Source organism: Gallus gallus, chromosome 26 (genome assembly GCF_016699485.2).
Source record: "Gallus gallus isolate bGalGal1 chromosome 26, bGalGal1.mat.broiler.GRCg7b, whole genome shotgun sequence".
NCBI lineage: Eukaryota > Metazoa > Chordata > Aves > Galliformes > Phasianidae > Gallus > Gallus gallus.
Window position 1 is genome coordinate 2735742 of NC_052557.1, and position 26625 is coordinate 2762366.

At 49.8% G+C, this 26625-nt stretch overlaps 2 protein-coding genes and 1 long non-coding RNA gene across 14 annotated transcripts in view; 1 reads left to right on the plus strand and 2 right to left on the minus strand.

The window, feature by feature from the left end:
* C4BPM (complement component 4 binding protein, membrane) overlaps positions 1 to 24193 on the plus strand; it is a 37314-nt gene extending 13121 nt beyond the window's left edge. The window contains exons 11-18 of one of the 12 annotated variants that reach the window (XR_005841850.2): positions 6640 to 6790; positions 7673 to 7839; positions 8581 to 10206; positions 13854 to 14017; positions 15459 to 15572; positions 17159 to 17262; positions 19124 to 23200; positions 24119 to 24193. The gene's annotated coding sequence lies outside the window, so the exon portion shown is untranslated. Of the gene's footprint in view, positions 1 to 6639; positions 6791 to 7672; positions 7840 to 8580; positions 14018 to 15458; positions 15573 to 17158; positions 17356 to 19123 lie in introns of those variants that run through there. The other 11 variants (XR_006932137.1, XR_001470158.4, XR_003071868.3 and 8 more) reach the window with 11 other exon arrangements.
* LOC107055194 lies at positions 19 to 10058 on the minus strand. Its single transcript, XR_001470233.4, has 2 exons — positions 9681 to 10058; positions 19 to 2551 (listed from the first exon to the last, which is right to left on the minus strand). It is a non-coding gene; the product is annotated as an uncharacterized LOC107055194 (long non-coding RNA).
* Positions 16167 to 24760, minus strand: LOC112530321. Its single transcript, XM_046904294.1, has one exon. It carries the CDS (start codon positions 17873 to 17875, stop codon positions 16727 to 16729), a length of 1149 nt encoding a protein of 382 aa, XP_046760250.1. The 5' UTR covers positions 17876 to 24760; the 3' UTR covers positions 16167 to 16726.
* Between the last annotated feature and the right edge of the window lie 1865 nt (positions 24761 to 26625).

Below are 26625 nucleotides of genomic sequence, written 5' to 3' on the forward strand. Positions count from 1 at the left end.
CTTCATCTCCACCGTACCTGGAGAAAAATCGATTTATTTGATGTTATTAGAAAGTGAGATGGTGACCGTCGGGTTAGTTATTTTATTGATGTGTTTTGGGGCATCTGATGGACAGCTGAGGCTCCTGTAGGAGAAATGAGATGCGTGCTGTAGAAGCCCACTGCTCAGCAGGGACTGATGTTTCCTTTGCTCTCCAGGTAGAGTAGTGAAGCTCTTACCAGCAGGTGGTGAAAAACATCTGACTTTGGTGGTGCTGATTTTGGAGGAGGGAAGAGAGAAGTTTGTGCCATCCAGAAGCAATCTAGCATCCCATTCAGATACAGTCAGTGTATATCCCATGCCCTAAGGCAGTGTTGTGACTTTCCATCACGGACTGATCCCAGTGTCAACACAGGACAGGTGGACGTACAGGAGTTGGATGCCCTTGGTGACAGGAGAGGGAAATGTGACTGTCCTGATGGGATGTGGTCAGCTGTCTCACGTGGCTTGTAAGTAGGTTCCTCTTAAAAAGCAGAGAGGGCAGGGCTTTGTGAGGAGACTGAAATCCTGTCAGCAAAAAGGAACTTATGACGAGAATAAATTATGTGGAAATGACTTTGAGTTGTGGGCCAGAATGAAACCTAAAAAGGGAGCGTTTGAAAATATAACTGTAAATGGTTCAACAAAAGTTGCTGGGGAGGTGGGAGAGCGTGAAAATGAGCGGCTGACGGCTATTGGGAATGGGGCGGGTGTGAACAGCGCCGAGGTGCAGCCGTGGTGCTTACCCTGCAGCAAACGTGTGGGAAGAGATGGCTGGCTGCAGGCCTGCCAACCACTACACACGTGCAATTTGCAAGCTGTCAGACCCTGGCCGCTGTCTCTAACCTGTGCTCATGCAGAAGCTGGTGTGAGGTGGGGCTGAGGTCAGCAGAAGCGGAGTTGCGAGTTTTACTTATTGATACCCCAGGGTTTTGGCAACTCTTAGCGTCAGTTTTGTAACCACACCAAGAATCTGCTTCAGCGTCTGCATTTTCTAATGCACACCCACAGATAGCAGAGGAAAGCTCAAGTTAAAAAGCATGTCCTTCCAAGAAAGGGAGGGGGGGGTGGAGGAAGGGGAAGGAGCTGTACTAGATTACAGTCTGGATATTTACTGTAGTTTCTAAATCCATTAACTGGGGCAGCAGGGTGAGAGAAAAGTGGAAAGCAGGTTCCCTCCCCAGTGTCCATCTTGCTGGCACAGTTATTTATGAGGCATCCTATATTATCAGCATAAAGGTTTACTACTGAGAAGCTGGGCTGCGAGGTACAGCTGCCAGAGGTCAGCTGTGGCACTGCAAGGACCACCGTAGCATCCTTTGGACACAGGCTCAAAGTGAGGGTCACTTTGTGGTTGGTTTTGTTTTTCTCAATATTGAGCACGTGCCTTAAGAGGAGGAAGGAAGCTTTAGTAAGGTTTCTGAAAGTTGCTGGAAATTTCACTTATGTTTGTGCTACTGTAAGTGAGAGTGGCCTTGGGGATGTGAGGCATACGGAGGTGGTGAGTGCCTCTGTCCCCTTCCCCTTTGCCCCTCCCATAGCAGCCAAACCTTCCAGAAATAGCATGCAGCAGTTAAAGACCAATGGCTCACTCATTATTTATAGTTTGATTAAAAACAAATTTCCTTTCGGCATGATTAATATGATGCTGTCCCTCCTGCAGGTCACCTGCAGATCCCCCTGGGCCTTACCAAGCTCCCCTTCTCTGCACGCAGCTGGGAGGTGTCAGCCCTTGCTGCCGAGCTGCAGATACACCTTACAGGAGGGATCCATCAGTGACAGTGTGTTCTCTTATTTCCAAACCCAACAGCGTGCTGGGGCAGGCAGTGTGCAGCAGGAAGGAGAAAAAGAAAGCAGCTCAGGACCATGTGGTATGCACAGTGTGCATGTATGCAAAACCAGTGCTTGTCTCGAGCATTTGCTGGGTGTGTATTGGATGTGTATGTATGGGGACACGTGCAGAGACAAGCAAATACAGCCAGCTAGAGTTGGCTTTGTCAAAGTATTCTAGAGTTTTTCTAAGTAATAGCAGAGAAAGTACAGTGTTATTGTTATGTTTTTTCCTCCTTTTCTGGCATATTTTAGCAGCAGCAGCAGTGTGCTATAGCTTCCTTCAGAGGAAACTCTCTAAGCCTTTCAGGACTCCATGCTGCTTTATATCCTCTAGACAAGACAAGGCAAAAAAGGGAAGAAATCCCAGCCTGCCCCGTGAAAGGGAACCTCCTCCCTAGCCAAGGACCTTTAATGTAGTCTGCAGGAACATGGCAAGTCAAAGTGTTGCAGACCTGATTTCTCACAACTGCTTATATATAAGGGCAGTTTCTGGGGATTCTGCAGTAAGCATCTTACATCCCCCTCCCCCCCATTTTGAAATGCCAGAATTAAATTCTTGGATCATCAATTTCTGGTCTCCCCTGCAGGAAATATTCCTGTTCCACATGCAGAGCTGAGGCAGAGAGGCACCCCCCAGTCAAGTGATGAGTCAGACCAGGCCAGGTGCAGGACAGAGGGGTGTGACAGTGCAAGTGGTGACCTGTAAGGGAAATTAAAGTGAGTGAACTTCTGAGGTTTCAAAAAAAAGAAGCCTCCTCAGCTCAGGGGAGCATGTAACTGCATCTGTTTGTTGTGCAGCTCTGTTACTGTGTGGAGTTGCGTAGGTCAGGTATGGACAAATGTGCCCTAACTTGCAGTCTGGGCTAATCATTAGTGTGTAATGCCTTCTGCAGCTGCAGCACTGACCGAGGCCTGGTGCAGGCAGGCAGGTGCTGCATTGCTTTGTGGGTTTGATGCTTGTGACTAAAAGATGGCTCTAGAGATGCTGCTGCCTTTCAGGGCGGCACAAACATGTACCTCCCTCCTGAGCTCAGAGCATAATGGAGACTTTATCCTTCATTAGGACCAGAATAAAAACTTCAGGTCACATTCCTGAATGAACAGTTTGTTCCTTTAGTCCCACTCTTGCAGCCTAAGAATTGTGCTGTAAATAGCAAAGTGAAAAACAGGCGCTCTGAGTCTACAAACTCATTGTCTGTGCCCCGCTACCAAAAAGAAAAGGAGGAGCTTGAACATTGCTCTATGGCATGCTGTGGTGTACAGTACTAAAGTCTGTAGGACTTCTAGTCCTACACAGCCTATTGGAGCAATGGGACAGCTAGGTCTGCTTGACATTTGGGTCACTAACTTGTTTTAACATAGAGTGGAGGCAGAAGACAATCTTTTGGGGATTATTTAGGGCATGCCCTGTGATATGCAGCATCGCTGGTGGCTGGAGTTGGGTTTGTGTTCAGGTCAGAATTGCATCTTTGCCTTTCCTCTTTGCAGGGTGGTTTCACTGGAGCACGTTTGTGTGTGGTTATCTCGTGGTGCTTTGAGTGAGTTTTGGACTTTGTTCCTACCGTGGTTTTGGTGCCTACCAAAGTTTTCCTGAACAGTGCTGAGCCCTGGCCTGGCAGTCAGCATAGGTGTTGTATTGGTGGTTCGGATGCAGCTAACATTGTCTTCAGGACTAAATAACACTGGAATCAACTCGGACACATCAGCTGATGTGATGGGCTGTAGCAGCCCTTGTGTAGTGGTTCTATATTTTCTGTGTTTGGATCTAACAAAAGAGGTTTGAAAAATGTCTAAGAAACCCCTTAGATGTAGGAGATGGTTCTTAACAGTGCAATACTACTAACATAACTGTGATTGATTTGCAAGACCTGCTTGGTTTTTTGTCTCTTTTTAATCCCAAAACTTGTATCAGGCTGTTAAGTGAAAGATAGCACTTATTTGCTATTCTCCTGATTTACTTGTCTCAAAGCTAATCTGAAGGGAACATTAGCATGGTGATGATTGTAGGAGTGCAAGCCATTAGGGTTACAATTTCTAATCTCCTGCTTCCCATCTGCTAATCTGAAATTGTTTTGACCTGCGCACAGTCATACACTTCTCTTCCACCTTTACTTTCATGAGAGTTCCTATGCAAAGCCACAGCCTGCTTGGAGGGCATGGGAAGTACTGAGCTGCTGAATCCTATTGAGGATTTCTGATTACTCAAAGAATGATGAGGCAAATTCACAGAAGGGAGAAAAGCCTTGCAGTTGCATGACCTCAGTCGTGGGGAAGCAGTAGGAAGGTATAGCAGTTCAAACTCATCAAATGTAGCTATGCACAGCTTGTTTGAACAGCGCGTCACACAGCTAACCACATTAAAAAAAAGTCTCCACTAAAGCAGCTGAAACCAGAAAAGTAATTTTCTGTTCCTAACTTCTGTACCTAAGCATCACCTTAGAATATGCAGTGTTATTGCAGGTCTTGAAAGAAGTCGCAGGGAGATTACTGTGATTTGTGTAGTCGATTCAGGAACGTGGTGTTGCTCTGGCACTACAGTTCTAGCTGCTTTAGGTAATGTCAAGAAGGGAAGTCCCATTTTTCTTTGTCATTGAGGAGACAAAATAACGTCTTGTACAAGTGATGAATATAAGGGAACAGCTGCTGCCCTTTTTAACTGAAGTATGGCCTGCCCTTAAGCCAGATGTGTACTCTGCCATATTCTAACACCATTCACAGTAGAAGGACCTGGCAAAACAGCTGGAGGAAAATCCCTGACCCAACTCCCCCAAGCACGTGAGCTGTTTGCTTTTTGCCTCTTCCCAACACTCTCATCATCCTTTCTATCACAGAAACATCCCTATGTTTGAGAGCCACTGCTGCTCTCTGCATCGGAGCTGCAGAACCAAATGCAGAACAGTGTGCTGCTGGTGGACATGTAGTGTGCACCATTTGCACTGGATGAAGATTGTTTGTGTGGGGAGCTGAAGAGATGTGCTTAACTCAGAAATAGCTCTCTTCCTTGGAAAGCTTAAGGTCTGAATCACACTGTGTTGGCTCAGTTTTTAGCAGGCAAGCTATCACATATGCCTCCCTGTAGGCGAAGAGTCGTCACTGGCATCAGGATTAGCAGCCAGGTTCTTTTCCTTTGGAAACTGGAGAGTAATGCTGCAGGCTAAGGCAGGCTTGAAGCATGGTCAGAGCAAGAAGTGGCCCAGGGCAGGATTGCTGGAGGTGGGCCTGTGGAACTGCAGGCGGGAAGGATCTGCTTGTGTCTGTGCTTGGCCTGGAATGGCTCTGCTGGACCCCTGCATTTCTTTGTTTCAAAGGAGCCAACCAAACTTTGTCACTGTGAAGATGGGGACAAAATAAGTTATTTTGCTTAAGACCCTTGAGGCATTAAGAACTCAGTGCTGCTTATGAAGCCGAGAAGGCTAGAGCCAGGCGTAAAGCATCCCTAGTTGATGTTGCCCTGAGTAGTCCACTGAAATTACCACTGACACGGACAGATAGAAACACCTCAGTAAAAGGTGGCAATCTGGCAGGGGATGAGGCAGCCCTAGAGCTGAGATACCTGAAACTGAAAGCACGAGAGGTGTCACCAGTGTGACAGACAGTGCTGTGGAGTCCACCTCCTAATGGCTACAGGAACAGAAATGCAAATATATGCAGCGGCGCTTTTTTGTTCCCCTTTGGAACAGAGTGTAAGTTGATGCCTTGTCCTTCAAAATACGCCACTCCTGCCTCCCGGCAGTCCGAAGGAAAGAAGGGGAGAGAGAAGCAGTAGAAAGTTTTTAGGCAAGTTTTTGTAGTTTGCTCGAGAAACAAATTACAGATCTGGATTTTAATACTCTGCTGAGATCTGGCGTATTTAGCACCTATGCTTTTGGTCTATGTTGTCCCCCTATTGCAGTAGCCTCACCTTAATTTTCATGCCTTGCTGCCAGGTTCAGGGCTCAAGCACTGCAACTGTTGCAAGAAATGGGATTGGGAGTTCCAGGACCCGACAATGAGTCAGGAGTGACCTTGCAGCGGGCAGCTTATTGTACCTCTCGGAGCTGTGCCAGTATAAACGGCACTCGCATCTCAGAGCGCTGTTGAAACCATTTTGTGAGATTCCCACACTGGCCATTTCTGCTGCCTACTTTGCACCAGTGTGGGTGGATCAGAACAGGGCAGGGTGTTCCCTTCTTACACCATAACAAGAGCACGGTCCCAGCCCTAGGTCTCAAATATCTGCCTCTCTACAGCTATACAGAGTATGGGTGACTTGGACCTCTCTTGCATGCAACTCTGTCGATTGGCACTACTGCTACAGATACTTAACCGATGCAGCTTTAATCCCAACCTTACCCCCCCCATCACACCCATATTAAACTGCAAGAAAATGTCCTTATAAAAAATACAGGGCGGCAGTGAATTTTCTGGATAGGTCTGGAAGCGATTTGTAAGAGGAGTGAGGAAGAAATACTTGGCATCTGGACATTCTAATGAATTTTCCCAAATAAGAAAAGCATTTCCTCATAGACGGTAAGCTTCTCACAGCGTCAGTAAAGCTCCTGACACAGAGCCCGACACCGTATTTGTATGACATGGAAATTAACAGCAGCAGCACTGCAGGCTCAGAGCCTACTCTGCGAGCAACAAAATGGCTAGGGGTGCTGTTGTGTTCATCTGAATTCCTTCACCGTTTGTGGGTGGTAAAATCAGTGGGTGCCAGTATCCCTGCCATGTCAGGTATGGTTGCAAACTTTAACATCGATGTTAAATTAATGCTTCTAACGTTATTCTGGCTTGTGCCCTCATCAGCTCAACCCCACCGAGCAGAGACAGCAACCAACAGCAAAATCGGACTGCGTCACAGATGTAACATGACCATCGGCAAAACAAGTGCAGGAAGATATCATGGCTGTCTCATCATTCAGACAGCCTTCTTTCAGGATCACAGAAGAATGAGCTGGTAAGGCTTTTACATTTATGTCATGAGCGTTTGCAATTCTTAACTATAGCAAATTTTGCAGGCTTTGAACAGTCTCAACTCGAAGGGAAATTGCACGTATTTTGCCAGCAGACCCAATGCACTGATGAACACTGCGTCACAATGCCGCACTAAGGCTGAGGGTATAACAAACCCTGCCTTACAAAGGAGGGAAACCAAAATATTGAGAAATACATCAGTTTACCCAAGTGTCAGAGGGAGAAAGGATTGACAGCTTTTGCAAGACCTTCTGAGGCAATACGCAGGAAACCATTATGGAGCAGTTAGCCATATACAGCTAACATATAGCATTCACATGCACAAATTCACTGCTGTCCTACAGAAATGTGCCCTGTCCCCTTCTTAGCCTTGTTTCTTGCAAGTCTCACAGATTCACCTGCTGATAGTAACCTCAATTCCTGATTAATGACATTTACAGATGAAGTTTAACACTGAACTAACTCCTCTCTCTCCGTCTCCTTTTCCTGCCTGCGCTTAGTCACAAACTATCATTGTGGCCAAAAGATGGGAGCAAAAACAAATGCATCCCTACATCGAACACAGCTACTCGAGAGCAAGCATACCCTTAGTATATTGGCAGCCAGTTGCACCTCCCTCCAAAGGACTGAGAAATGCCATTAAGATGCACTACCTTTGCAAATTAACGGAGTCCTCCATCCCACTGCTGTGATGGGGGAAGAACATGAAGGGTTCTCCCTTCGGACAGGCTTAACCCACTGTTCTCTCACATTAAAAAAAAGAATCATTTCATAGTCCAGCTCCTGGCTGCACGGAATCCCCTCTGCAGCTGCCTCGCGCTGTTCCCACAGATGTGTATATTTATGCCTGTCCATCTTGCTGCAGGGACCACCGTTGCTGCTGCTATTCCAGTTGCTCCCCTGCTCTGCGGAACTGGCGCTGCAGGAGGCAAGGATGCTCCAGCCAGCGAGGGCACAGTGAGTCAGGAGGGGCTGCGATGACTGCAGCGGGAGCTGAACCCCCCCCCGGAATCCAGCAGGAAAGGAGACGAGGTGAGGAAGGTAGAGATGGGGAAGAGAAACAAACTGGGGAGTGGCACCTACTGTCTGTTTGCTTCTTCCCTCCCTGCTCCTGCCACCGCACTGCTGTTGCAAATGGCGTCCTCCTCTCTGGGTTACTGCGCAAAGAAATGGTGGGGCATAAAACCGCAGCGCTCGCGGCCTGCATCAGCCAGCAGCCCCAACCTGGGCAGATGCAATGTGCCAGCACAGCCCCTGCCCTCAGCCTGACAACCAGGGGACAGGCACTGGTGTGACCGCGGCAGTGCGGTGCTCAAGCTGGATCAGAACCCAGCGGTTGTTGCTAAACAACCAGTCCTGACGCTGGGTATGTCAGTGAGTGACGAGTATAGATTAAATGCTTATGCTACCACATCCTTGAACTTGTTTAAGCCTTGGCGCGATGAAGGGCTACGGGATAACGTGCCCTGCTGCACGAGAAAGCAAAGTTACTGCTCTGTACTTAACCAGGTGACTTCCACAGCCAGAAGGACTGAGCTCAGAGCCAGCTGCGTCCTCAGAACTTCCCGGCACATCTTCACTGTTGGGCACTTAAGGAGAGAGGTGAAAAAACAGCACAGTAACTGGTGCAGGGAATGAAGCATTCTCCTCTTGGCATCTCCTTGGCCACTCTGGCACAGCCGCCTGCTCACACTCGGTCTGTCCTTCCCTCCTTGCCCTGTCCTCCTTCCTGCCCACGTCCTAACTCTGCCCTTCCTTCTGCATCATTTCCAGGTGCCCCGAGCGGCTCGCGGCACCGCTCGCGCTTAACCACCGCCTAAGGAAGAGGAAAAGAAGGAAGGAAAAGGAAGAAATAAAAACCCCGAAGCCAAGCGCTTTCCGTGGTGGAGCTTGGCAGCTCTGACACGTCATCGTGACAACGGCACAGCAAAGCGAAACCTTCCCGGCGCCGGCGCGGGGCAGGCAGGAGGCGGGGACCGAAGCCGCGGACCGAAGCCGGGTCGGCAGGCGGTCCGCACCGCGGGTCCGGACCGGGCCGGGAGCCCCCGGCACTTTGAGACGAGCGCAGCCAACATTCGGATTTGACACCAGGCCCTCGGCCAATCCGAGAGGGCTTTTCACCTGCCATCGCTTCCTCCGCCAATCAGACGGCGTGTTTGGGCCGAGAGCCCTCCCCGGCCAATCGGGAGCCGGCTGAGCCACTTAGTTAATGATGCAGCAGTACAGGGAAGACTATCACATGTGAGCTGGAAGGCTGCCAACATGGAGACACGGAGAGAGCAAGGTAAACAACTTTCCAACGCCAAAATGATGACATTTAATCCCTAAATGCTAGCTTCCCGTCTCGACTCATCCTTAACCCCTTTCAGCTGGTGTGGAAGCGTCTGGAAGGCACCGTGTACCTGTCCCCAGTGCTTTTAAAAACTGGCCGACGTGCCCTGCAATGATCACTGCGTCACCGTTTGCCACTTTCCGAACTACGCAGTGGCAAAGCCCCGAGCCCAGCTCACAGGGTGGCTGTTAACCCCTGCACCCAGCCCTGCCTCCACGCCAGCCCTCGGGGGGACGGCAGGGAATAAAAAGCCCGAGCAAAACACGAAAACAGCAGTCTGCAAAGTTGTCATCTCTCCCCCACGACTACTGCCCTCCTCTGCATTACAGCAATGCCGGCAAGAGTGGCATTCGTACAACCTGTACCGATGTTCCATTGAGAAAACAGCTCTGACGCAGAGCAGAGCAATCATACCCAGCCGAAATAATAATGAAGGCACTTGGGGAGCTGAACTTAGGGACGATGGGGGAAGGGGACGCCCTGCAAAGCATTACAAAACGTAGATGCAGCTCCAGCCCCATCCTGATCAAAGGGTACGTACGTGGGAAAGACGAACCGGACCGAGGAGCTCTGCCCGTGCACCAGCTGCGCAGCGTTCAGCCCTCTGCTTGCTGTGTAGCGCCGCAGAATAGAAGGTTCCAGAATTTTCCTTTCCGTTAACCCTTTCGGTGTCTGCCCACTCTCCCTCCCCGCGGGATTAAGCGCGCCGGGTCTCCAGCATCGTCAACGGGCGAAGCCTCCTACGCCAACCGAGCCCAGATATGTTCTCTAAATGACACTGTCTGGTGTCAGGAGCTCCGTCCCTGGTGTTGGTATTACTTCTCTTTCTTGAGCCCTCTCTCCCTCTCCGGCTGCTTCTCTCCCCTCTTGCTGCAGCAGGGCTGTTGCTGGTAGACCTATCGACGGAGCTTGCTCTCTCGCTGAGCTCTGTGACGCAGCTCTAAATTCTCCAGCCTGCTCCTTGTGTTATAACAGCGGAACTGCAGCCTTCCAGGGAGCCCGTGCCAGCAGTGCCAGGGCCAGGCACACCGAGGGAGCCTCACTCCTGGACGCTGCACCTTTTTTTGGTGATTATTATGTTCCTCACCTGTGCTTCTCTGCTGCCTTCTGAGCCTCTCAGCCTCGCATCTCCCTCTCTGCTTCTGAGTCATGCTTGCTGGGTTAACTCTTTTAGAATTGGTAGTCAGCAACACAAATCTTGAACGAGCGCAGCTAAAACCACAGCCAACTTTGTGGTGATTTCTGCTTAAAAAAAACCAAAGCAAATCTTCTTGGCTCTAAGAAACAAAAACATACACACACACACACGTTCCAGTAGAGAGTTGGTGCTTCTCAATTAACTGTTTCAGTGTCAGGAACTACTGTCTGATGTCCTGAAATAAAGGGATCTGGGCCTACATCCTGCAAATACTCAGCCAGCATTCCCTTGTAGCACAAAGCAAGTTAAAAGGAAACACTTGCAGGGATGGATGCAGGACTTCTGGACATAAAAGCACAAAAATGCTGCTGGATCCACGTGATCCTGTTGTGCTGGTTGCAAGGCATTGATCTGACTGTGGTTCAGCCACTGAGCAGATGCACTGTGTAGGATAAGGTACTGAAAGTGCTAGAAAGCTATAGGCTCTGCTTAATCTGAACAGTATTAATAAGTGTTACCACAGACACAGATTCAGAATGCTCAGTGTAGGCAGGGGAACTAATAGCTGCGTTCCGGGAGTCTCCAGAATGCAATCATCTCTGTCAAAAAGGTTCACCAGCAGCTGCATATTGCAGCACAGCAGGCGCAGCCAGGCAAGCAAAGTGCTGCTGCTGAGCGGCTCTCCTCGCCCCTAGTCCTCTGCCTCGTGTTAGCTCCAGTGCAGTCAACTTCAGCACCAGGCAGAGGAAGCGCTGCTCCCATCTCGGAGCCTCAAAACCGGAAAATGTGGAGGAGGATCAGTGGTAGAGATGGAGCATCTGGGAATCAAAGCAGAGCTAATGGAAAGCCAGCCCTGCATGAGGGAGTTCATGCGTCAGACTGCGTGTACAACGGAGCCAGCAGCCCATTTGAAAACCTTGGAATCAGGAGAGATCACTCCGCAGAGGCATCTGCCATTTTAGTGCTGAACTCTGGAGCTGACTGTGAGCTTTGGGCTTTTCACTACAACCAGAGCTGAAGTAACCACTATTTTTTTTCTCTTTGCAGCGTCTGAAGAGCCTGAGCTATTTTGGGATTTGTCTGTACTACACTGAAAATGACACCTGTTACACACAGGCATAAATGAGAAGAATTGCAAGCTCCTGGTTTCTCAGATACAGTTCTGCCACGGAAAAAAGATAGGAGCTGGGGGTGTGGGAGGGCAGCCCTGGCTCTCAGCGTGGGGTGAGGAACTGACCCTTGTGTAGTCAGACAGCAGTACAGGGAGTGCATGAGGCTTGTTGCATCTGATGCAGACCTCCCTGTGACCAAGAGCAGTAGTGCTTGATCATCGAAACGCTGCAAGATGGGGTTTCATACATGACCAAACCCATGGGACTTCAAGCCTTACAGATCTGCTTTGTGGCCAAAGCTGCAAGCGTTAACTGTTTCAGTTAATTGTAAGAGTGCTTCAGCTACTTAAATGAGTCACTCAGCAGTGATGCTCTGAAGTAGGCCAGCGTTTTGTGCAAGGTTACGCAGTTGGTTTCCGTTACCCCTGAGTTATCTCAGAAGCTCAACCACCACACAGAGGCAGAGCGGATTTCCGTGTTCCCCATTGCTGTGTCTGCCTGCAGCCGATCTGCAGTGCCCCAGGGAGGTGTCAGCAGCGTGCAGACCACCCCGCAGCCCCCAGGCACTGAGCATGGCAGTGGGATGGACAGAGCCTGAGAAGTGGGATGGCTGATGGGCATGCTTGGCTCCCAGCAACGCTGGTATATTAAGAAAGTAAAACAGAGGTTTGGCTTAGTTCAAATGGTATGCTTTTGGTTGCTTTCAAGGGAAGAGCAGTGTTTATTTAATGGGTTGCTTTTGTTTGAAAATGACCAGCCGTGGGACATTTCTGTCTTTACCTGATCATAAAGCATTTACTCTGTGGAGGCACTTCAGCTCCCAAGGAGGATCAAAGCCACTGTGCCCTGTGAAGCGCTCAGGTATGCAACTGAAAACACGCTGAGCAATGGAAAGGTTGGTTGGGATATGGCGTTGTCTGTGAGCTGAAGTATGCAAATAGCTGAAATAAAAGCTATGATTCCATGGTGGAAATCAAGGCTCCTGTTTTAAGTGGATCTTATGGACATACATGGTACCACCTTATTATTTTTTTTTAATCATCTGAACTTTGGTTTTGTAAGGACTGTGAGGAAGCAATGCCCGCTGCTAGAAGGCGAGCTTGGCAGCTGGAAAGAGCCCATGGCAGTGGTGAGAGGCAGCCAGAGGGGTCTGTCTGTGTATGATGTAGTGGCTGTGTCCATTCTAAAGCGGGACAGGTGTGTGGGAAAAGACTGGAAAGCAATTCATCAGTGAGCAGAAGTGCAGGCTGCTTGTTGCTTGTATGCCAACAGAACGTAGAGCTGCATCCTCAGTTCTCTGGCATCTTCTGTGTTATTTTCTGCTGTCATGCTACAATGGCCTTAATAGCAATAACATATGGAGAGTGAAGTTATGAAAATCTAACACTTGCAAATGTCATCCAATGCCTTGTGGTGTTGTGGGTGATAAAATAACCTTGGCTGTCCCCGGAGAAAGGTCCTTGGTCTTTTTAATGATGAGCAGAGCCCCGGTGGTGCTGTGTAGTGCTTCAACTTCCCGCTGGTGAGGGCTTGGCTCGGGTTCCAATTTAAATGCCATCAGCCACACCTTCCTCCCAACTGCAGGAAGCTGCGATTGTTAAAATCAGGGCATGTTCCTGTTTAACTAAAAGGCTGAGATCAAATAAGCCAAAGGCCTCAGCAATGCCAAACAAATTCCTGCCCAAGACTCAGCAAGCCTGTGCAGCTGTAAATGTGTGTAGTGCCCGACCTCAGCATCCACGTGAGTGACGTCTCAAGGCGTCACCCTGGGAGCAGGCAGTCGGGACAATGCGGGCAAGTTAATGTCACACTTACTGAGTAATAATGCTTAGCACAAAGGTCGTCAGCTTGCCAACCAAATGTCCTGGAATCCAAGCGGTGGTGTTTCTCAGGTGCTGACGTGGGATCCTGCATTGTGTCTGAAATTAACGCAGTTTTGTGTATGGGAAGGCTGAATCAAATAAAGGTTCACTAATTTGGCTCAGACTGCATGTGGATTCGGGGTCAAAGCTGAGATGGAAATTTGGAAGTTCCTAAACGCTAAATTTTACTCCAGCTGCACCTCTTGCTTAATTGTAGTCCTTATTACACAGGAGTCAATTAGAGAGACTTAACAGCCATCTGAAACAGAAGCTGCCGGAACAGTGCGGCTTTTAGAGGAAATTGATAGGAAATTATATAGAGGAGGTACTTTCTTTCATTTTTCAAAGAAAAGCAGAAATAAAACTTTAAGGTTTTGCTTCTGTTCTCGTGTGGATGTGGGCAGTGACAGATGGGTCGTGGTTCTGCAGTGCTGCCCTACCAGCGAGGCGGTCCGGATTTCAGGAACCCAACTGGGTCCATGGGGAAATGTTCTGCACAGTGTGCTGAATTTCCTTCTGCTGCGGCAGTAATAGGAAACTTACCGAGTCAAACGTTTAGGTTTAGCATGTTGTTGTGTTGTTTTGTTTTTTTTTCTTGAAAGGTTTATTGCTATCCGGATGATTTTCATTAGTGCATGTCAGAGGAATGGCTTCTGGAGTGTTTGCAGTGATTCCTGGCTGTGATGAGCTCAACCACCATCGCTGTGACACACGTCTTTGCCAGCCCAGCGTGTGCTCACTGCGGTCCCATCCAACCACAGAGCAGGTGGGTGTATAAATAACGATACAAACCCCTTCTGGAGCACTTCTGAGCTTGTTCTTTGCACCTACCCAGGTGTGCAGGGCAAAGAATTGGCTGTTTATAAAGTTCATTCTGTTCTCACTGTATTGCAGGCACTGTTCAGCTGCTGGGTGGGTTCTCATCATCCTCTCAGGGTTTGGGGGTTTCAAGGGAAGGTGATGGAATAGCTGCCATTGATATAAAAAATGTAGGGTGTAGGTTAGATACCAACAACGGCCAAGGGCGTATTGGTGCTGGGAAGTGGGATTTGCATAAAATCTTTGCATTTTCTGTGCAATAAGGCAGGCACCAAAATGGAAACCTGAAGGTGACAAACCCGTCCGTCCCTTCGAAAAGCTTTAGTCTGGTGTTTGCCCTTTGAAGCCTAAGAAAATCCCAGCTGGAAGAGCTGAGATGCTTTTCAAAGGGATGGCGCCGCAGGAGCACAGAGGCTGCTTCCAAACGGAGTGGATGCCCTGTGATGCAGTCAGGTTTGGGGCATCAGCATCCCCCAACCCCAGCTCAGCTATCTGCCTTGCAGTGGTCCCGGCCCTCCCAAGCTGTGCGTTTTGCTCGCTTCCAAAACCAAGGAGCCAACAGCGCTGAGACAAAAGTAATTATTTCAGCTATTAGCTGCTAAGAATAGAGCCCGCGGGGGTGCTCTGCATGGCTGAGGTGCACTGACAGCACACTTGGAGGTAGCAGGGATTGCAGTGGAAGCACAGAAATAGCGTTCTCCGCACTCAGCACTTTGAAGCTTCATGAGTCACCGAAATACACGGTGAGGGGACAGGTAGGGGGCAGAGGAAATTACCCCCTCCCCCTTTACATATGAAATAGAGCATTTCCCTGGGCAAATTGCTGGATTTCTAGGGGGAGAACAGCATTTTGCTGAGGACCTGGGGAGTGCTGGATCTCGTATGCATCTTAACATCTTGCCATGGTGCTGTTTAGGACAACTTGTTGCAATACCACAACATGTTTTCACTCCGTAGAGCTGCTAAGGGGAGAGTTCCCTTTTATGCTGTTTGTGCAGTGCAGGGTACGATACATTCCTGCTCCATGACTACGTTTCCAATCTACATAGTAAAAGGAATAATAATGAGAGTAAAAGTTGTACAGCTGTTTTTGTACAGCAATCGGCGTGTCATTTTAGTGCTGGATTTCTCCAGCTATTGTACAGGAAGAAAAAATAAGATAAAATAGAAGGCTGATTTGTAAAAAAACACCCTGCCCAACCAAAACAAAAACAAACATACCCAAACTGGAGCTTTGAAAGAGAATTTCTGTATCAGTCCTGAGTACAGCCACAGAAAGGGTCAAGCTAGATAGAATTAAACATCTCAGCTGGAGCAGGGACAGGGCAGCAGACAGCTTGCTAAAAATAGATTAATCCTAATTACAGCCACACTTCTACTTTTCCAAGGTTTCCTGTTTCACATGGGGACACCAAGGCTGTGAATGGACGGAGGGTCGCTGTGCTCAGCCCCCAGCCCTGGAAGGCATCTGAGAGCCCAGCTGACCAGCAGACCTCACCGAGGTGAGACCTCCCCCTTCCTGCCCGTGCTCTGCAGGAATAACCCTGCGCTGTCACTGTCCGGGCTGTTGTTGCATTCCTGCTGGCTTTGCTGCATGCAAGTCTTGTCTGAGTTTTGTACCTTCCTGTTGTCCTTGAAATTGGGATTGTAAATTATTTTGGCCAGCAGTACACTGGTTTTGCTTGTCCAGCACTGAGCTGCTCTGGCCTCTTAGTTAAGGATTCTCGCCACTTCTAAAAATAAGTAATTATGAGATATTATCTCCTTAAAATACTTGTTAAAAAGCGGAGGCAAGAAGACGCTCCTTTCCCATCCATTTTCTCCTCAAACTACCAATTTATTTTTTTTAATTTGCTTTAAATGGTGCTCTTTCGATCTGTTCTCTTCTGCAGCCATTCATACAGCAGGAGAGCACAACAGCCTCGAGGTTAGGATGCGTACTTTCCACTCACACAACCAGAATCATTGGAAGGCCACAAGGAAGTTCTAAAATCCAAGCTACCATTAAGAAAACAGAAATTAAGCTCAAAAATATTTTTATGGAAGAGCCCTGGTTACTTTTCCCAGCTGGGAACTATTTTGCAAACAAACCATGATTAGAAGTGGAACTTTTCTATATTGTTTTACTCCAAGGATAACACAGATATTTTCATTTTTCAATATGTTTTTGGTTTCCTTATTTGACCAATTCTCATTGGTCGTCTTAACCCAACAGTAGATTGATTTCCCTTTCCAGAATGGGAGACATTTGTTTTCAACGATTCCTTCGGATAATCCGCAAAGTAGAAAACAAAACATTAAACATTACAAAACAAACCAGATGAAAATACTTTCAGCTTTGCTCATGTTCCTGCCAACTATTTTTCTTTAAAAAAACAAAACAACACCAACCAGCCCCTTCTCAGCCCGTGCACCAACAACTGTATCGTTTTACTCCTTTAAAGGGGAAGGCATGGCTGAGGATGAGCTCTGCAGTGGCCAAGCTCTGAGTTTAAGCCTCCAATCCAGCATCTAGTGCTATTCCTGCCCAAAGGACAAGGCAGTAAGGGTATATTCTAGCAAAGGTATGAATTTTTAAGGCTTCCTTGAACGAGTATTTTGAATAGCAAACCAAAGATCAGCCATATTATTAAGGGATTCATAGAATTCACCCAATTTATTTGCCCAAACCACTCCTTTTTTTCCCCCTTATTGTCATTTTGGGCTTCTTACAGCCAGCCCAGGAAAAGGAGGCATTTAACACATCAAAAAGCTGAGAGTGGTATTTCCAGCAGGCCTCTGCCTCCTCATTTATACCTGTGAGCGTGCAGTTCTGTACAGTTCTCTCTTTGGAAGGCAGCACTGCCTCAGTGCACTGTAATGTGCTGAAAACAGCCTGGCAGAACCTCTCCTTCTGAGGCCTTTGTGCTGCCATCCACTGCTGCGTTCTCTGAGCAGGTTGCTGTAAAAGATAAATAGCAGAGTCCCAAAGTGATTTAATGGAGTTTCCATAACCTTCTGTCAGTAGAAGCACTGCTTGGCAGAGGAACTTAGAGTTTTCTTTCAACTTTAACTCACTCCAGGCTTCTCTTACCCCTTCATTTGACAGGTTTTTTCCCAGACTGGAAGGTTTCCACCAAGTCATGAAGATGGTTGTGTTTGGGATGGTCCGGTGGATCCTGTGCCTCGTGTCAGCTCTGTCGTTTGGGGAAGGTGGGACAGCAGCAGTCTTTGAGCTGAAATCATCTGATTTGCCTCCAGAGCACTTTTTCATATTGGTGTTCATAGAAATATTGCTGAAAGCCATTTGTGGACTCAGTGTTGCTCCTGTTGTTTTCCTATATGGTAGGCTGAGACATTGCAGCTCTCTTAGGCTGTTGAGGACTAGAAGATGGCCGTGGGCTGGGCAGGTCTTCAGCAGTGACTCGGGGGGAGTAGGTGAGCATGCTGTTTTCCAACAGAAATAGCAAACATTCCTCTCTGAAGATATGGCTGATAAAAAGGATAGATTCTGGCACTGACCGGCTGTGCTCCGTGGGATGGGCTTTTGGGCATTTCCAGCAACTGTGGATGCCAGCTCTTGGCTTACAGACCTTGGTGCTGAACACATGGGCATTGTGTGCAGATCCATGCAGTACATGTGATGAGCAGAGAGCCGCAATGTAGAATTCTGGACTGACTTGGAGAGCTCCTTTTTAAGACTCAGAGCGTGAACATGTCTGGAGGAGCAGGGAGGCTGAACTTGTGCACTTGGGGGTGGATGGTGGCCTCCTCCAACCCAAGTATGACGCGGGATGAGACCTCTCACCATGAGATAAGACCCCATGACCCGAGATGCTGCACTCCATGCCACACTGGCTCAGGTTAACCCGCAGCCCTGTTTTCCACACGTAACCATGGTAACCCGAATTATCTAGCAGAGGTGCACACCAGGCCAATTTGTCACAGCTGCTCCTCCAAACCCACTGTGTCTGCATCGTCTGAGCCTGCACAGAGCAGGAGGACGTCTCTGTGGCTTTGCCATTCCTAATGCAATCCCAGCTCAGGCAGTGGGAGGTGGGGAGAAGGAAGAGGAAGAGGACGAATGCCAGTGCAGTTCCTGCACAATGCTGGCTCTCAGCAGTATGATTAGTTACTTGGCAACGAGAGCAAGGTGTGTCAGAGTGGATGGGACACAAACAGCCCCAGCAACAGCTCCAGGAGAACTCTCAGCTAGTACGGCTCATCTGGTTTTGCCATGGAGCACTTAGCTGAAGGAATTAAGTAACACCTGGAAGCAGCCTCCCACTGAGCACATTACACAACAACCTCGTTGCCCATATTTTCCATGCAATGCCATGTGGTGGAACTGTGTTCAGCAGAACAAAAGTTGCCTGTCTTGCCCTTCTCATGCAGCTGAGGGATGGCTGGGGCTGCGCTCAGGGGACAGCACGGATTTCTGCACTGAAACGGAGGGATTTAATGGTTGCTGCTGCTCAGGAAGTGCTGTGGATCCACTCAGTAGTAACAACTGGTATTCCTCAAAAGAGGAATAAGCCTTTGGATTTCCTGAAACCTAAACCATAAGAAAGGTATTGTAAGACTTTACTGTGGAGCCAAACAGCACCAAAGGGAGAAAGGACACCTGCAGGACTCCCAGGAAGGATGGAAACCACACCTATATTCTTTTGAAAACATATAAACGTGGTTTCCATGCTCATTTCTTGTTGTACAAGAGTAAGAAAGTTCCATCTCTTGAGACAATTGCATAGAAAAGGAGGAGCTGATGTAAATGAGCAATTGAGAATTACCTACACATGAGCAGCACTGCCCAGAGGACTCAACAGGTGCCCAGTGCCAGGCCATTAACTCTGAAGGACTGGTGGCCAAGGCCAGCAAAGCACAGGAAAACTGTGCTTAGGTGAGGAATGCTGAATGGGACATCAGCATGCATTGGTAATTCTGCCTCCCAGTGCCAGGACACAAGGAAATTCTGCATGCCTCAGGGGGCGGGTGGGGGGGGCAGTGTCTGTAAGTCACAGCATTAAAGCATCTGCATTAACCTCCTTGCTCTGTTTTGATTGTTTTCCTACAGCCCCTACAGGTGAATCTGTGGCAAGGTAGAAGGTCCATGGTTCTCATAAGGAAGTGAAGGAGTTGCAAAATGGGAGCTTCTGCAGAAAAGTGTCTTCTGGCACTAGCTGTGCCCCATTCCTACCATCAATAAGCCTTGGGTGAAAAGAGGGAGGTGCTCCAGGGGGACTTGGGAAAGCAGACTGGATGTGACAGTGAAAAATAAGGCTATTGGAGGCACACAGCCATGAGCCAGGAATGGCTGAGCCCTGAGTCCCACAGGGACTCCCTCCATAGGTCCGCCTAGAGGAGCACCAGGCTCCCACGGGTTCACTTTCAGCTGCTGAGAGCCATTCTATCCTTAGCACTGCCCTCCCCAGAGCTGCCACGAATGTGTTCTGCACTGTGAGTCCAGAGATCCACAGCTGCAGCTCTGGAGTGGGAGCTTTCCTTGGCAGCTCTGGGTGAGACGTGGGCGAGGGCACCAGCGGAAGGAGCCCCGTTACGCCCTGACCCGTGTGAGCACACGTCTGTTTCTGCGCAGCCTCCCTCGCAGACCAGCCGAAATCTGGGTTATATAATGCCACTGCTGCCTCGAAACAGGGAGGTTAAAATGAGGTCGTCCAAGATGGGAGCTGCCTGCAGCCTGCAGCCGCCTCGGGAGGACGATCCGCTGCCTGCGCCGAGCCCTGCACGCAGGGGAGCACTGCAACATAAACATACAGAACCATAGGTCAGGATGCTGGAAGTCTCCAGAGCGCTCACGGTGTGGAATCAGGCCCATTTCTTTATTTGCATCTCCCTGTTTACGTGACGAACTGTGCTGAGCAGGCAGCGTGACGGGCTGCGGTCACAGGGCACTGCAGAGCTGCGGGGTGCCAGATCCACACAGCACAGAGCTCTGTGCCACAGTCAACCCCAGGTTTTACCCTTTTTAAGCATGTTTTAAGGGTGCAAGGTCTACATTATTCCTTCCATCATTGCTTTATTTGCAGTATGCTGTGGAAAGGCCATCGCTCCAAGGGGATCCACGTAAGAAAGTATACAACTGTAATAGAAAAAGCAAGAATTCTGTTGCATTAAAGCAGATATTCTTTTTCCAGAATACTAATGCAATTCCTCCAGAACAAAGAGTGGAAGCTTCCTCCTGTAAGTGCATTTCACAGAGACCACAAGGTGGGAAACATGGGGCTGTTTGAGGGGAGCTGCTTGGGATGAGCACATCAATGAGTTCAGCACTGGGCATTGGGTGATTCCATGACTGGAGGGCCACTAAAACCAACATGCTGCTGCAAACAAAGAGACAAAAGTCACATTACCAGGAGCACATGAGTTTGAGGAAGACCTACTCCCTCCTAACAGCATGTGAAAACACCTGATTTCCCATTGTCATGGTAAGCCTTTCCTTCAAAGCACTCCTAATTTGTTTCCTGATCCTCCAGCTTCTTGGCTGGTGCCAGAACAGAGCAGTGAGTGCTGGAGAGTTGTTGGCAGGACAGCAGCTGGGGAACAGTCTTTGTCTTTGACAGCAAGCGATGGACAGTGCTTCTGTCCCACTGGGGGGAATTTCTGCATCACCATCACTAAACTGGATACATGTGGGATGATTGCTGACCACAGAAAGAAGCCGAAGACGAACCACCTACCTGCTGAAGGCAGAGGATCAGCGCTGTACCAACAAGGAGCAAGGCTGGAGCACAAGTTATGCAAGTTACTTTGAGTAGAGATCCCAGTGGGGGATGGAGCCCTGTGTTATCCTCCAAAGGGTCCCAGTTTGTGCAGGCAATATAACTGCACATCAGCCTTTGCTGCTCCACAGCAGCACTCCCTTTGGGTTACTTCTCTGCTGATTTTCAGAGGGAGCAGTTGGGCTGAGAACCCAGAGGGGCAGCCTGGCCAATGCAGTGTTGCAAACCCTGCCCCATCCTGGCAGAGCAATGCTAAGGCAGGGAGTTACCCCGAGTAAAACCCTTGCTCAGATGGACCATGAACGCAGCCACAGGATAAGGTAGCAAGCCATAACGTAGGTAAGAAGCATTTTGCAAAGGGGCAGTGCGTAAAAACAAGCCTGAGCAAAAGGAAAGTTAAGCCTCTTAAATATTAAAGTTCCAAAATTAAACCCTTGTTTATATAACAGTTGGGTCACTGCTGCAGAACACGGGAGTTCACAGCATTGCACCAAAAAAGGCTCTCGTGGAGCCAACAGCTGCTCCCCAGGGGGCTCAGAGCAGGTGGGGAGCAGAGCTGCAGCCAGGAGGATGCTCGTAGGGTTCGGCTGCCCTGACACGAAGTCTGCAGTCACCCCATAAAGCAGTGCAACCCTTCGGGATGTGCCTTGGAAGTTGGTGTAGGGGGATGTCCGGCCCATTCCTGCCTGCTCCCCTGCTTCGGTTTGGCTCATCGCAGGTGATAGCACAGCAACACAAGGCAAACGCATGCACAAAACATAGAGAATAACTTCATGAAGTTTCTCTGCTGCTCAGTTATCTTGAAAAAGCCATCTAGAAAGGCCCGCAGATACACCCCTACTTATTATTTTGTAAGAAAAGAGCACAAAAGAACTTAATCCAAAGTAAATATTTAACCAAACAGCAATTAACTAACAATGATGGATTGTAAACAGCGCTGCTCCGAGGCTGAGCTGCAGCTCTCCTCTGTTTCTCTGGGCTACGGCTGCCCTAAGGGGGAAGGCAAGTTTACCGAGTCAGATTTGTCTCCGCCACCTCGCTATTAAAAGGCTCTACAAACAGAAACGGCATCAGATGATCTGAGAGCGAGGAAAACAATAAAGAACACAGCAATGCAGGGCACGGGAGTTGTAAGGCTTTATGGAGCAACTGTCCTTGGGAAGGAGGGCTGAGCAAACACGAAGCTGTAAAGGAACTGCTTCCCATCTGGGCAGCTTGTGTGATACATTCCATGGGGCAGCAGTCCCACTTACCCACGAGGAAGTAGTGATAATAACAATAATAATAATAATGCATTTTAATAATATTTTAATACTTATTAAATTATTATTATGTCCCATTTGTTATTGTTATGCTCCATTATCATTATGTTCCCTTCGGGAAGATGTCCCCCCACAGATCACTACTTCCATAATAATAATAATAATAATAATACCACCACCACGAATACTAGTAAGTATTATCTCTTATTTCCCACCCCCAGGTGCCTCCGGCAGCTGCAGCAGCCCGGCCAGGCTCTGTCCGTGCCCCCACCTGCACCATGGCCCAGGGAAAGGGGTGGTTATGGGGCGGGGTGGTGCACGGGGGACGCTCCCATCCCGGCCCCTCTCCGCTCTGTCCCCGCGGCTCCCGGCGCGTCCCCCCCCCGGACGCTCCCGAGCGGAGGAAGAGGCGGCCGCTGCCCCCCCCCGCCGCGCCACAAGGTCACCCCGCTCTGCCTACACGTCCCGGGAGGCCGTGCCCCCCCCACAGCCCACGGGGGGGTCCGGGAGGGGGCGGCGGACGGGCGAAGGAAGAGCTCCGGATCCATCGGTGCGTCCCGCGCTGCCTTTTCCTCTCCTTCCTCGCAGGACGTGCGGCGTCCGGACCCGGGAGATCGTTTTAAATCCCGAACGGAAGAGATGAACCTATCTGAGGATCTTCTGCAATGATAAAAACAAACCAAAACCGAAGAAAAGCATCGGGAGATGAGGAGGAGGGCTCCGGTTCCGAAGGTCGGTGCTCTTTGCAGCTCTGCAGCTCTTCGTGTCGCCGTAGCACCGTCCTGTGCCCGGAGCCATCGGTGCTGCTGCTCCCGCTCCCCCTAAGGAAGCAGAGGGGTAATCATTCCCCATTTAATGGATGGGAAACTTGGCACAGCACAGATTAAGTGATTTGCTGACAGCGCATAAGAAAATTGCGCCAGCAAAGCATTCTCTCAATTATGCCATCCTCGTAACTGCATAATTTCCCTCCCTGATTCCAGACACGGAACGTTCTCCCTGTGCAGGGCTGCATTGCTGAATGCAAAGAGTGCAGACGGCGTTAGCAGCACCCATGCATTGTGCTGGGATGGTTTAATCCATTCTGCATCCCCTGCAGCCTCAGCGTGGTGGGCTACGCACAGAGCAGCGCCACGGACTGCAGCCGAGGTGGGCAGAGGTGCAGTGCTGCCACGTGCAGCTGAGACACGGGGGGGAGGAGGGGGGGACGGAGCGAAGCTTGGCTGCTTGGGATACAACACACTCCCATGCAGCACACCCAGCTGCAGCCTGCTTTGCGCTGCAATCCACGCAGGAGGAGCAGCATGCAGAAAATTCCCTGTGGGATGGAGGCAGCCAGGAGTGGAGAGCTGAGCCCCCGGGTGCAGCCACAGCGCGGGTGTGCAGCGCTGAGCCCAGCCCTGCCCGCTGCCATCCTGCCCTGTGTCAGGGCCACGCCACGTTCCAGGCTCCCCTGCCCTCATTTGAATTGGCCCGGCCTCGTAATCTGCTGCTAAGTGGGACTGCCGATGAGCGCCGAGATAAATTTAGAAAGAAATCTTTGTATGGGTCAGAGGAAAAACACCGCAGCCTCCGGAATCCCAGCGGAGCGACTGCGCAGCTCCTGCGGGCTGGGAGGGACAGGGAGAGGGGCTGGGGGGGCTCCGAGTGCTGCATGGACGGGGTCAGCCAAAGCTCCCACCCAACAAACCCATGCTGATAAAGCCACGACGTGTTTATGTGCAGCGAGGAGGGCAGTGGTGCATCACTCCCCCTCCAGGACCACCGGCCACGCCACAGCACTGCTGTTCCCTTACAGTTCTGCTAAGCTGTTAAATTGTTTTTAAACAAGAAAGAAAATAATGGTATTAGTGGTGTAAAATCCCCCATGAAATCACGCATCCACTTCCCCTGCTGCATTCCAAGCACCATTCAAAGCCATTTTATCCGTGTGCTCATAAATGGTACGGAACCAACGTGAGAAAAGGAAAAGAATTTTCTGAATGATTTTCCTTTAATAAGCTATTAGGACCTTGTACTGCTAATTAAACTATTAATTAGATGTCTTATCGTTCCCAAACACGTTAGCACGTTGCCAAAGCAGCAGAGAGCCTCTGGGGCAGGCAGTAGATAAGGAGAGGAAGATGCAAACATGAAGATTAAGAAAAGAAGAAAAAAAATCACAGCTAAAAGAAGCAGAAATAACAAATGAGGATCTCGGGGTAAGTAATGCATTATTTAATCGACAGGAATAGAAAAATACACAAGCTAAAAATAAACACCGCAGGGATGCGGTCTGCCTTATGCAAGACGCTGGAGCTGACGGGCAGCAGCGCTCGCAGTGACCCGGGCTGCCAGCACCACTGCTCTAGCAGAGCACAGCCAGCAGATAGCAGCATTGCTATACATATGTATGTATATACCCCAGACTACTGCTGTTGCTGTTTCTAAGCGGTGAAGGAACCTCAGAGCACGGCCTGAGCGCTCGGCGCTGCTGGGAGCAGAGCACAGCAATGCTGGTCTACTGGGCTGCAGCCTGTGCTGGCACACACACGCTGTAGTGCTATAATGGGATGGAAAGCCCTATGATAATAGCAGGAGGCACAGTCTCCAGCTGCAGCAAATGACCATAAGCCTAAATAAAGCAACCACAGATGTAAAAATGAAGAGAAAAAGCTGCTTACCTTGGGAAGGATGCAGGTTAGCAGGAAGCTCCAGCAAGAGATGCCCTCATCTCCACTGCCAACCCTTAAATGAGGTGTGGGAAGGGGTGAATCCTGACTCCACCCCTTCCACCCACTCAGGTACATTGCATACACCTGAGCTTCCTTGGGTTGGCCCTGCCTTCCCACCAGGTGTTCAATCACTGCCTCAGGCCGGGATTTAGCATTTCCACTACACACACACCTGTGAAAATTCAATATAGAAGCAGTACTTCTGTGTCCTCCAAATGGCACTGCAGCGCATCCCGACGTCCCCAGTGTTTCAGCAGGACGAGGCTTTGCTTTTGGTGGCTGTCACAGTGCAATGGGGCCATTAGGGTTATGGCCTGAGCTGGAATTCTAGCACCCACACTGTGTGGGCGCCCTGGGGGAGCACAGGAAGCAGCAGGGGCAGAACTGGGGCTGCAGCTGCAGGTGGGACAGGGCTACTCATGCAGGGCAGGTCCTATTGCTGGGGGTCTCTGCACCAAATCAATGGAGAAAGGATGAGGAAGCAGAAAGCAGAGTGTGGAGCTGCTTTCCCCCAATGTAGGATGGGCTGTTCTGCTGTGCAGGGCTCACCTGACAAGGTCGTGCTGGTTTTGCTATGCACACCACGGAAGATCCACTGAGAGGAGTAGTTAATAAGACTTAATTAAAACTTGCTTGCTCTGATGAATTTGATTGGCTTCAGCAATGCACTGAGCAAGCCTGGAGCTCACAGGAGCACTGTGTGGTGGGCAGCTCAGACACCAAAGTATCTCTCATTGCTGAACAAAGTCTCTGCTTTCAGCCTGGGGAAGGGGCTGCCTGCATGGCACCAGGGCTCTGTTCTGCTCTGGGCTGTTGCATAGATGTGGCGCTCAAAGGCTGTGAGTCAGCACTGGGTGAGCAGAAGGAAAGCCCCATCCCCAGCAAGGTCCACGAGGAAGGGATGCGAGGGGGCTGATAAGGAAGGAACAACAGTAGCCCCTTTGCATTGGCCGGGCCGAGACGCCCACAGCCCCGCTCGGCTCTGTGCCCACCAGGATGTTCCTGTGAAGCCTTTTGTTCTGCCCCAGAGGATGATGGTGGCTTTGTTGTTGTTTGGCTGTAGGACTTACCCAGAGCTGTGAAAAATGCACCTGAAAAATGCTTTGATTAGATCTCCCCTTTCTGGTGCAGCAGATAGTGCTGATTAGATAAGAGGCTGCCAAAAGGAAACAGAAAACACACCTGGAAGGGCCTCCCTCCCTCCCTCCTCTCCCCACTCCATTCTGTGCTGTTGGAATTGCCTCCAGGAGAGCCCCAGCTCAGCTCATGGGTTTTGGGGGGCACCTCCTGCGCAGCAGCTACAAGCATGCAATGTCGATATGTGGAAGGGGCTGCAGTGAGCTGGGATTGAAGTGAGCCCCATTTGAGGCCATGCTTTCTGCTGGGGGATCCCAGCTCAGCCTCCCCGACCCATTGGCACTGCAGGTCAGTGCTCCCCTGGGCCTGGGAGAGGAGAGGCAGAGACAGCTGAACCCACACCCAGGGCAGCACCATTCAGATGCTACGGAGTCCCAAATCCCTGAGCAATGTATGCACTGAAAAACAGCCAAGATAAGCATTGCTTCTACAGGACTGCTCTGGCAGTGTGCAGGGAGCAGCGAGACCTTCCTCCTCTGCCCACAGACCCCACGCTATCCATACCCATGGATGTGGAGATATGGGTGTGGGTATGGATACCTGTGGGCACCCGCCCATCTCCATGCCCTGCAGCTCTGCCCCATTGCTCAGCCCCACTGTGTGCATGGCAGAGGCGGTCAGTGCAGCTCCAGTGCTATTATTTGGGTGCACAGAGGAAGCCTTCCTCCTCCTGCACACACACACACGCACACTCTGCTGTCAGCACAGCCCCCAGCCTGCAGC

What these genes read in the sequence shown, in the direction of transcription:
- LOC112530321 (XM_046904294.1), bottom strand. Translation starts at nt 17,875, where the DNA reads ATGGGGTCTTATCTCATGGTGAGAGGTCTCATCCCGCGTCATACTTGG.